This window comes from Suricata suricatta, chromosome 8 (assembly GCF_006229205.1).
Source record: "Suricata suricatta isolate VVHF042 chromosome 8, meerkat_22Aug2017_6uvM2_HiC, whole genome shotgun sequence".
NCBI lineage: Eukaryota > Metazoa > Chordata > Mammalia > Carnivora > Herpestidae > Suricata > Suricata suricatta.
In genome coordinates, this window is record NC_043707.1 from 51,884,538 (window position 1) to 51,896,347 (window position 11,810).

General features: G+C 44.6%; 1 protein-coding gene across 1 annotated transcript; it reads left to right on the top strand.

Moving 5' to 3' along the window:
- Positions 1-1,447: 1,447 nt before the first annotated feature.
- GNAT2 (G protein subunit alpha transducin 2) lies at positions 1,448-10,205 on the top strand. Its single transcript, XM_029948946.1, has 8 exons — positions 1,448-1,565; positions 3,259-3,301; positions 3,590-3,731; positions 4,446-4,603; positions 6,727-6,855; positions 7,085-7,214; positions 8,824-8,977; positions 9,975-10,205. The coding sequence occupies exons 1-8, from the start codon at positions 1,448-1,450 to the stop codon at positions 10,163-10,165; spliced, it is 1,065 nt and encodes a 354-aa protein (XP_029804806.1). The 3' UTR covers positions 10,166-10,205.
- Positions 10,206-11,810: the final 1,605 nt, after the last annotated feature.

Below are 11,810 nucleotides of genomic sequence, written 5' to 3' on the forward strand. Positions count from 1 at the left end.
CTCATGATTAGGCAGGTTTGAGGACAAAACAGTTCCCTAATACTTCCTGGGGCAGCACTTCTGGAACTCTAACATCCTGAGGGTCGCCTGCAATCCAGTTAAAACACAGGCTCTGAATCAGGTCTAGGTTAAAGCCTGAGAGCCTACATTTCTAAGAAGCTCCCAGGTGATCTGTGCTAGGCCTTGCACCACATTTTGGGTAGCAAAATCCTGAAGTATCCCTTACTGAGGAGGCTACACCAGCAGCCCATTTAATTAAACTGAAATAACTGGCATAGAGAAATATGACCAATGGAGAGAGTCTTCCATAGGATCGAGAGGCAACTGCTGGATTACTCTCTGGCATTTCTTCCCAGGAAGGGGCAGCTGGGATGAGGACCAGAGGGAGGGGTTCCCCAACTTTTGCAAAGCCAGAGGCTAGAGTCCAATTTCCCAAGGAAGCAGTTTGCTGCATGACGCAGCACAAACTCCCATGCTAAACAGCAAAGTTCACTCACCAAGTGAAGGTGGGTCTCAGGTGGCTTTAGAGATTTCAAGCCCCACTCTATGTATACCCTTTCTCCGTGCATTCACCAAATCTTTGCTGAGGGTCTGCTAATAAACCATAAGGTCTAAAAAATTCAAGTATGAATCAGACTTGGTCCCTGACCTCCAGGGGAAGGAATTTAGCCTGGGGGAAACCCAATCCTAAAGCAAAGCACAGTATGAAGTGATAAGTGCTATTAACAGAAGCACATACAGAGATGACCCAACATAAGTGAACAATGCTAATAGCTTCCTGGTGCAGCAGCAGCCCCTGGAGGAGCTGGAGGAAACGTTTCCAATCTTTCCAGGAAGGGCACCACCCTAAACAAAATTTCCTCCCCACGACCGGCTTGATATGATGGAGGGGGTGCTTTAATGCCTTGAAGCCCTTGAAACCAAGACCCTAAAATCTGGAGTCTAGGGATGGGCAGAGCTTCCTACATTTATGCCTCTAATCTCTAGTGCTAAGATGCAAGTGAATCCAAGGAAGAAAGAGACATTTAGGAAGTCAGCCCCTCAAAAGTATGGGACAGCCGTGACCTCATTCCATAGAACGGCAGTACCCGCATCCGGTCCTCCTGTGTCAAAATCCAGTCGTTTTCTTAGTTACAGAAACACACGTCTTTGCCCTTTGTCATATTGAGCTCTTAATTGGCTTAACCCATCACATTGCTAGATAAAAAGGCTACAATCCCTAGACTAAGTAGGTCTCCAGCTGGGGTAGAAAGTCTCAGCCAAGACAGGCAGGGTACAAGAACCTAGACACTGCTCTCTCGCCGAGTCTCCTACAGAGCAGCTTTTGAGGAGGACTACAAAACCGATACTGGATCTCAATTTACTTTTTCTATCTCACAGATAGAAAACCCTAGAGAAGAAGCGCTTAAGGGCCAGAAGGAGCAGCGGAGGAGGAGATAGGAAAAAGATGGGGAGTGGAGCCAGTGCTGAGGACAAAGAACTGGCCAAGAGATCCAAGGAGCTAGAAAAGAAGCTGCAGGAGGATGCTGACAAGGAAGCCAAGACCGTCAAACTGCTATTGCTGGGTGAGCGAGATGGGAGGATGAGCCAGAGAAGGGGAAGGTACTGCTCCTTCCTGCTTATCCTAAATGGTAGATGGGTTCTAGCCCACCCTGTGGGGAGGACGGATGGAGGGTCATTTCCTCTCTCCATCTGGTCTCAGTCTACAGGATCCCGGCTCTAGGGCTGAGCACAGCCAGCCCAAGGAGATGCAGAATGCCAATGCTACCCTGGAATAGTCCTGCCCTTCCGTGAACCAGGAATAGTGCAAGGGCTGGGAGAGACCCGTCCATCTCCAAATCTAACCAAACCTAACACCTCACAGTTTGACAAATACCCTGGGCTTAGTTACCTGATCTGTAGCCAGAGAGCTCTGAGTCAAGGACACAGGAGAGGACAGTGGACTTAGAAGTCCTGCCACAGCATCAGTGGCAGTGGACAGGTAGTCCCGGGAGCAGGCCCACTGGTTCTTGCCACATAAACGGTTCCTTCTCCTTGTTTTCAGTCAACATTCTGTATACATTTTATAACTAGGGAGCCCTGAGGGAGGAGGAACCTCTACAGCAGTCCTTTCCTAGCTTTCTGTTCAGTAGCTGCCTTGCAAAAGTCCCTGCCAGACAGGAGGTTCATCAACCTAATGGGCTATAAGCAGATAACAGGTCTGTGCTGAAAAAAGTAAAACACTTCTGTTGGTCAGAGACTGGTCACAGCTGTAAACAGAACTGAGACAATAGAAAGTTTGGGATACTTGGCTTAGGAAAAAACTCCAACAGTAGGACAAAGATAGGCTAGCTGTTGCAGGCGGGGTCTACGGAGCAGCAGATTGGCTTACTGGGCTGTTTCCAAGCCCACGAGGAGCCTGGGAACTGGAACCCCAGGCTGGGGCACCTCCTTTTCCCCAGCCAATCTGTGAGCATACCAAGACTGCAAGGAGCCCAAGAAGCTACAGAGGGAAAAGAGATGGCAAGGCCACCGAGAGATCTTTTAAGCCTAAGCAGCTTTCTTCCACATTCAGGATAAGCAGCTTAGAGGGGACCAGCACAGACTAACTGGGAGGGAGGTTAGGGCATCAGGGCAGTGCAGACTGGGGAGAAGGTTGAAGGGTATGTGGAAGGAGAACAGAGTGTCTATGAGAGGACAGTGGGACATTTTAGCCAATAAAGGAAAAAGCAAGATCAAAAAACTATTTCAGTGAAGTTATCCAGCTTTCTGCAATCCTGCTCCAAGATCACTCTCCTGAGTAAAATCGGGCAGAAGAGAAATGTGTTAAAGGAATTCCCTAAATCTATCAAAATTCTATCAAATCTATCAAAATTCTCAGTGAGCTTTTGCCACCACCCTCACTCCTGCCCAGGGCACTTGGGAGTGTCTGGAGACATTTTTAGTTGTCACAACTGGAAGAGGAGAGTGCTACAGACCTGTAGTGAGTAGAGGCCAGGAATGCTACTAAACACCCTACAATGCACAAGACAGCCCCCCCCCAACACCAATAATTGTCCAGCCCAAAATGCCAACAGTGCAGAGGCTGAGAAACTGCTCTAAATCCAGACCAAGTGGCTTGAGCTCAAGGCTGGCGAAATTGAGGGCAGTAATCACCTTACAGGTCCTCTCCTGACAAGACTCCCAAGCAAAGCCCTGGCTTAGACATCTCACGAGCCATCTCCTGGAGGGTTGGGGAGAAGTGGTGGAAATCTGATGCATAAGCATTTCTCCCTGCAGGTGCTGGGGAGTCAGGAAAGAGCACTATCGTCAAACAGATGAAGTGAGTAGGAACAAACCCCCAGAGGACTGAGGTAGGGTGATGAAGTCAGTAGAACCAGTAGAGGCATGCAGGATGAGGGGCTCTTCAGCCTGAAGGAACCCAGATGTAAAGGATATAAAGAACCTGATTCCCAATGTCCCTCATCAGCATGCCCTTTCCTCCTCACTCTCCACTTTGGGACAGCAACAGGAATAGAGATGGGGTTCTTATGACCCTCTAAGTCCTCCCAGATTCCCAATCTCTTAGATCTGGTTATTTGGGTCCAACTAAGGTCCGGGTGTCTTGCAGGATCATTCATCAGGATGGCTATACGCCAGAAGAGTGCCTGGAGTACAAAACCATCATCTATGGGAATGTGCTGCAGTCCATCTTGGCGATCATCCGGGCCATGCCTACACTGGGCATTGACTACGCTGAACCAAGCTGTGCGGTATGTGGTTAGCAGTACATGGTTAAATGTGGAAGGAAAGGCTGATGAGCAGAAACAGCCAGCCAACAAGCTATGAGGAAATACGGGTCAGAAGAGAATTTTGTAGAACTAAATCTACCTACTGAGCTTCCGATCTTTTTACTTCAGTCTTGTGGAAGTGTGCAATCCCTACCTTTATTATACATTACCCAAATCTGTTCTCAGCCTCCTCTGCCTCTGTGTCTCACCTTATCATTTAAATCGCTCCCCCAGGCTCCTTGCCTGGCCATGGAACTTTTATAAGCTAAATCCCCATATCCAGTATTTGCCTTTTCCTAGATTTGAATCAGTGAAAGAACAAAGGTGATAGCTTCTTGTCTACCAGCTGGTCTACTTCATAGTCAATCTGGTCTTTACACTTCCAACCTCCCTGCAAGTGGAGGACCCACATTTTGTGGCCATACTATTTTGAACTAAGGATGGGAGACAGAAATGCCACAGAGGAAGCCCTTGGAACCTGTTTTCCCTGACACTTCCTAGGGCTGGATAAACCCTCTACATCTCAGAAGCACACTCATAATCAATCAGTATACTTTTGAAGCATCTTCCCTGACTGCAATCTTCATCTTGGGCTTTGGTAGGAATGCAAAATGCTTTCTTCTCAGCAGTATTTCCAGGACCCTCCCGGAAAGCCATTACCCCTGCTTAGTTCTCAGTCAAGTCTCTGCCTTACAGGACACTGGGCGACAGCTCAACAACCTGGCTGACTCTATTGAGGAGGGCACCATGCCTCCCGAGCTGGTGGAGGTCATCAAGAAGCTGTGGAAGGATGGTGGGGTGCAAGCCTGCTTCGAGAGAGCTGCAGAGTACCAGCTCAATGACTCAGCATCTTAGTAAGATTCTGGCTGGGGAAGTGGTGGGATTAAGTATAAGCAACCATCTAGGAGAAATCACCCCCAGCCTAAAATTCCAGGCATGAAAGCTGGAGTCACAAGGACTGAATTCAGTTTGGATACTGGTTTTGTTAGGTCCAAACAGTGATTTTACTAGGCTTTGAACATAATGCCTTTAGAGAGGGGCAGTGCCATAGTTGCCACCACTCTGTATTGCTTCACACTGGCTCACCGCAGCCTACAGAGCTGAAGACCCCCAAATTAAAAACAAATGTGCCCAGCTTAGTAGCCCTCAGATTGCTGTCCTCTTAATTCATATATGTAGTCTCTCCATTCAGAACCACAAAGACAGACCTGTAGTCCTGCCACATGCTCTCCGAGGAGGCAGGTGATTCACGATGGCCCTTTCAGGGTGGAACATTCTAGCTGGTAACCTCAGTGTGTCTACTTAGGCCACCAACCAGAAATGGATGCCTCCTTCACACATAGCATTTTATGTCAGGGTGCCAGGCATGGGACACAGAAACTTCCAGGGCAAACTAAAGGAAGTAGGTCGGGGATTTAAAAGAACCAACTTTGTGAAGCAGGTTCCAAAAAGATAAGGTACAAAGAGTTTATCAAGCTTACCTCAGATAGCATGGTTTCATAGATGGGCATAAGCTCTGTAATCAGACAGACCTGGATTTAATCCCTCTTCTGTCATCGAATTTAATAACACGGTTATCATTTACTGTCCACAGAGCACTCACTAAGGCCCAGGCACTGCTGGGTGCGTTAGCTACACCATCTCGTTCGATCAATCGAGGCAGAGAGTACTTTTTATTAGTCCGATGAAAACCTGAGGTTCAGAGAAGTTAACTGACTTGCCCAAAGTCATATAGATAAATGGCAGAGGTTGAATTTGACTCCAGGTCTATCTGACTACAAAGTTGAATGCTTTCTACAATATACCATAGTGCATCTCGACCTTGGACAAGTTATTCAACTCTTCTAAAATTGTCCTTCTTCTGTAAAATGGGGAATGAAACTTAAAGGTGTATGAGGTTAAATGAGACTTTAAATGTGAAAATACTGGCATATACTACACACTTTTTAATTTTCCTTCCCTTCTTCTATGTCATCCCACTTCATATCTGCCTCCCTCTGGTCTTAAAAAAAATCATGATAACTGTCAAACACATGAAAGTAGGAAAATATAGTGAATCACCTGACTTCAACTGTTACCAACTCATGACCACTCTTGTTCCATTTTAGCTCCATCTCCCACTGGATTATTTTGAACGAAGTCTCAAATATCCTATCATTACACCCTAAAAATTTCATTATGTATCTAAAAAAAAAAAAAGAGGCTGTTTTAAAAAAAGAAACCACAACATAACGGCCACACCTAAATATTTGATAATTCCTTAATGTCATCAAATATCCAAGCCAGTGCTCATTTAAGTTTGCTCAGTTATCTCAACTGTTTGCTCCTTAACTTGATTCAGGATATAAACAAGGTCCATGCATTACACCGATTCACATCTCTTATGTCTCTGAAGTCTCTTTTAGTCTACTCCTGCTTTTTGTTAAATTTATTTTTATTTTAAAGAGAGCATGAGTGGGGGAGGGTGAGGAGAGGGGAGAGAGGAAGAGAGGAATAGAGGGAGGAAGGGAGGGAAGGAGGGAGGGAGGGATCTCAAACAGGCTCCACGCTCAGCACAGAACTTGATCCCATGACCCTGGAATCATGACCTGAGCCAAAATCAAGAATCAGAAGCTCAACGGACTGAGCCACCCAGGCGCCCCTACTCCTACTTCTTGCTGGAACTTTTGGCACTCATTTAACCCACTAAATCTTACTGAAGGATCTAGAAAACCTTGTAGCCAGGCAAAACTTAAGGAAAAGTTATCCAATATCACTTAAATGCGATGGGACCCTCCTCAACTGGGTATACCCCTCAGCACACACTCCCTTTTGTAGGGACACATGAGGTTTGAAGGAAAAGAACCCTAGATTTAACAATATGGACTCTAGTCCTGGTTCCATCACCAACTTAGATAACTTTCGGTAAGATCCTTTACCTTTATTGGTCCTGGCTGTGGAAAGTTTAATGTCATCTGTACCAATCTCTTTTCTCTAGCTACCTGAACCAATTAGACCGGATTACAGCCCCTGACTACCTCCCTAATGAGCAAGATGTGCTACGATCCAGAGTCAAAACCACAGGCATCATTGAGACCAAGTTTTCTGTCAAAGACTTGAACTTCAGGTGAGTACACAGCTCCCTGGGGGCACCACAGATACACACATGGTTCCCTGGGGTCACCTCAGATATCAAAGGGGCAGGGCATTCTTCTTGGCCTTCACTAAAGCCCAACCTGAATGACTATCCCATTTCTCCCTCTTTTTTCCCCATTTCCCATCTCACTGCCGACTGGCCCCAAAGTGGCCACCCCTCTGGAGTAAACACCAAGTACATGTGCTGTTTCTTCCCTCAGGATGTTTGACGTGGGAGGACAAAGATCAGAGAGAAAGAAGTGGATCCACTGCTTTGAGGGAGTCACCTGCATCATTTTCTGTGCGGCCCTCAGTGCCTATGATATGGTGTTAGTGGAAGATGACGAAGTGGTAAGTGGCCTTTACGCTAAGCAGCTTTGATTGATAGTCCCCCTGTGACCCTTCCTCTACGTTTTGTGTCACCAATTCTTCCACATGGGTGATTTCAGCTAACACAGACAGTCTAGCAGTCCTCTAGCACACAAATCAATGTCTCAGGCAAATAGTTCTAGAAAAACTTCCTCTTTTGCAGGTTCCAGGTTAGCACTTTAAAGCTCTAGATTTACTGGAAGTGAGCTTGGTCTCAGACTAGACATCTAAGAAAGTGCAGGGGATACACTTAGGACACTTCCAGGCCACCTATGGAAATAAAGGATAGGAGATGAAAATGATAGAGCAGAAAAACAACATAAAATGTGCATCTTTGTGCAATAGGATAGAGGGTTTGAACTACTAACCTCACTTGGAAGCCTAAATACGTACTGTCAGCAGGACTAAGGAGAGACTGGCAGACCAGGTTTCTCACATGCCACCTAAATTGACAGCTGGAAGACTACCTGTGGGGTGAGTCTCTGGAGCCTGCAGTTTAACAAGATAGGACCTCTGGAGGCCAAGTGTCAATCCAGCCTTGGAGTCTGAGACAGAGGATATCACGGCAGTGGAATATGCTAATGGAGGTCCATAGCTTATTGGTAGAAGACAAAGCTCCTACTCCCATCCTTCACTCCAGCAGTTCTCCCTTCGCCTTAGTTCAAGTTCACATTAGAGCACTATGAATATCATCTAGCCAAACTGTCTTACGGGGTCATTCATCTTTCACGATCTCTTCCATCTTAAACATTGAAGTCTATGAACTCTTAAGGGGGTTCTGTGTGAGCATTAGCAATGACAAAAGGCCACAAAAAGGTAGATTTGTTTTCTTTCTTCATTGGGTGAAAAGATTGAGCCAAGTCAGATAATAGCATACTTCCAATCCTAAAGATCTGCTCCCTAAAAACAGGCTGGTCTAAGGCACTTGTCAACATCTAAACTCTGCAGATACACAGCACCACTTGACACCTAGCCAGAGAGGCAATCACAGGAGGAAATAGGCAGAAGGGCTTGTGGTGTGGCACTGAGAAATTCTCTAGTCCTCACCATTTGACACGAGGGCAATAATCCCTATTATGTTCCTGCCCACACGGAGATCCAGGACTCTATAACAGAAGCCAATCAAAATCATGCTGAAAAAAAATTATCATGGAGATGCAAATGGGCACAAATGGGCACAACTCAGGCCTAGCTTCCACTCTGTAGAAGCAGCATTTATGGAGTCAAAGTACTCTGCAGTGCCCTGGCTGCCAAAGATTGGCCTAACATTTATTGTGCACCTATATGCCAGCCACCATCAGGGACACTACATACGTGATCTCGTCAAACTTCCAGAACCCTATGAGACAGGGAAACTAAAACTCAGAAAAGTTGAGTGATTCCCCCCAAGTCACAGCTATGACAGAAGAAGGATTAGAAGGGCAGCTAGATCACTTTGACCCTAACCCAAAACATTGAAAAGAGGTAAGCTATTCCCCAACTCCTCTCTTATATTTGGAGCACTAGTCTTTCCAAGGAGAATAAGAACAGGAAATAGATAATAGCTCATCTGCTCAATCTGGTATTTCTGATGGTGTTTTCCTCTTACTAGAATCGTATGCATGAGTCATTACACCTCTTCAATAGCATATGTAACCACAAGTTCTTTGCGGCTACTTCCATTGTCCTCTTTCTCAACAAGAAGGACCTCTTTGGGGAAAAAATCAAGAAAGTCCATCTCAGCATCTGTTTTCCAGAGTATGATGGTAAGTGTCAAGGGATGGAGATGATGATAATGCTTTCTTGGTAATGACTGGTGATTGCTTCGTTTCCTATACCAAGAAGACATAAAGGAACTTGTCTTTAGGGAGTACTAAGTGTAACTTCTTTGCTTTGCCAGATTGATGACCCCTTCAAATATTTTTAATGTTGACTTCTTTTTGAAAGAGACAGACAGACAGAGAGAGGGAGGCAGGGTGAGTCAGGGAGGGGCAGAGAGATGGTGACAGAGAACTCAAAAGCAGGCTCCAGGCTCCGTGCTGTCAACACAGAACCCAACGCAGGGTTCAAACCCACAAATCACAAGATCATGACCCGAGCTGAAGTCAGACGCCTAACCAACTGAGCCATCCAGGTGTACTCCCCCCCACATCCCTTTAATACTCAGCTCCTCTTACGAGCTTTGTGATGTCCAAGTGATACTTAGATGTCTGAGAAACTTGGGTATTCACTCATAAGTTTAAAGTCAGATGTCCCTGGAACAGAACAGACATTAGATGCAGGAGAGCCACTGACTATTTAAATGATACTTCCCAGAAATCAAGGGCAGAGACAGAGATACCTCTCCTCAATTTTGTTGCTCAAGTGATAAACATTGGAGTACAATAGAGAAGAGGACTCTCCCTCTAAAACTAGGTCCCCAATTGCAGGTATCCAACACATTTCAAGGATCAGGTGGGTCACCTAAAAATTAAGTGAGTAGGGATGCCTGAGTGGTTTAGTTGGTTAAGTGTCTGACTCTTGATTTTGGCTCAGGCCATGATCTCACGGTTCATGGGATCAAGCCATACATTAGTGTGGAGCCTGCTTGGGATTCTCTCTCTCCTCTCTCTGTTCTTCCCCCAACTTGTGTGCAAGCACACTGCATGCACCCACATTCTCCCTCTCTCAAAATAAATTTCAACATTAAAAAAAAGTTAAGTGAGCAGCTGAAAAGGGTTAATTTATCCCACTTCTTCACTACTTTTTTTTCTGGAAAACCAGGGAACAACTCTTATGAAGATGCAGGGAATTACATCAAGAATCAGTTCCTTGACCTCAACATGCGAAAAGATGTCAAAGAAATCTACAGTCACATGACCTGCGCTACAGACACACAGAATGTCAAATTTGTATTTGATGCAGTTACAGATATTATCATCAAAGAAAATCTCAAGGACTGTGGGCTCTTCTAATCCTCATCAATCCTCAAGTATACATTCCACAAACAGGCTTGGAATCTGGGTCATTTCAAGCAGAAAATCATACACCAATATACCATGGCATGAAGAGTGAATCCATTCTCCCTTGGAGACAGACTCGACGTGATCACAACCATGTCCCATATATCCCTTTCAAAGTGGAGTAGCTAGTGCAGTCTAAAGAGCACAAGCCCAGGAGTCAGAAGACCCAGGTGCCGGTACTGAGTCTCTGACTTACTACGAAGTATGACTATTTCATTTCTCTGACCCTTGATTCTCTCATCTATAAAATAAAGGTAACTTTCTACTACTTCACAGGGTTATTCTAAGGATCGCAAACATAACTGAAGAGAAGGAACATAAACGCTATGTGGTCAGAGTCAGAGGAAGAAATCCTATGTAAAAGCAGCCATTTATGAAATTCAAGACCAAGTTTATAGATGAACTATCCCAAGCAAAATAGCGAACCTTCTCTACAGTATGGAAAAAATTAAAAAATGAGACTTCAATAAACCTTTACCACCATTTTGTTTTGTTTTGTTTTGTTTTGAACTAACAGGCCCTATGTGCCTTAGCTCAGAGAAGATCTGGATCACTGAACAGAAGATATAAGTTTGTCAGTTTCTAAGGCACATGTCCTAAAATGATCATCTTTATTATGCAGACTCTCTCTGCCCCCAAACTGCCATAAAGACAGAGTTTCCTTTATCTCTGTAAGTAACTGTCTCAGGTGCACAAGACACTTTCTGAATAAATTTCGAAGACTTCAACACACTCTCACTTGGAGTATTAATGATTTTTATTGCCTCCACTTCTCGATCACAGAATTTAGAGTAACTGAGCAAACCTAAATTTCTCATTTCAAATGCTACATGTTGCAGAACAAAAAAAAAGCAGCTGATCTTGCTTTAGGCACTGAAAATCTTTCCAGCTGGACCAATGTGACGCCTGGCTGAAAACAACATCTCCCAACACAGGACAACAAGGAAATTATTTCTTTGAACTCATTTGAGGGGAAACGAAGCTTGCATTTATCTTGACAGGAGGTGGTGAAGTCAAGTACAGATTTAGCATCTACAACTACTAGTGAGGAAAGCTCTTTGGCGTCCAAGATTTAGTATATAAAAGAAAGTGTCAATTAAAATGAAAATCTGTTCCTTGCCAGAAACACATATTCACACTTAGGCTGCTACTAGCAATATTGATACTAGAGAGCCATATGAGCTTGAAATACACTGAAGAATAAATTTGCAGCTGTTAAAATTGGACTCATTTAATCGTCTTTTTGATTCCATGAAAAGAAATCAACTTGGGAGAATCACCAGAGAAATAAGGGAAAGTACTCTGACTATTGCCAGTTGTAAAACTTCACCATAGAAAAACCCTGGGCAAGACTTCATGCATCCAAGAGCTCTCTTCAGGGACTATATTCTAAATGGCATATTTCAACTATCACTAACCTGTTTGCTTTAACTCCAAATACAGGCTTTATGAGCCTTTTTATGCATGATGGCTCCCTCCAACAGTCTGATGAAATCTATGGACCTCTTCTCAGGATATTTAAAAATGCATAAAATTACAAGGGAAACCAACATACTAGGAATAAAGTTCTATCTCTGGAGCCCTGAAGCCCCAGGTG

Bases quoted from the DNA above. Each gene is read 5' to 3' on its own strand.
- GNAT2 (XM_029948946.1), top strand. From the start codon at position 1,448: ATGGGGAGTGGAGCCAGTGCTGAGGACAAAGAACTGGCCAAGAGATCC. The intron at 3,732-4,445 runs GTATGTGGTTAG...TCTGCCTTACAG, and splicing joins ACGCTGAACCAAGCTGTGCG to GACACTGGGCGACAGCTCAA. The intron at 7,215-8,823 runs GTAAGTGGCCTT...TCCTCTTACTAG, and splicing joins TAGTGGAAGATGACGAAGTG to AATCGTATGCATGAGTCATT.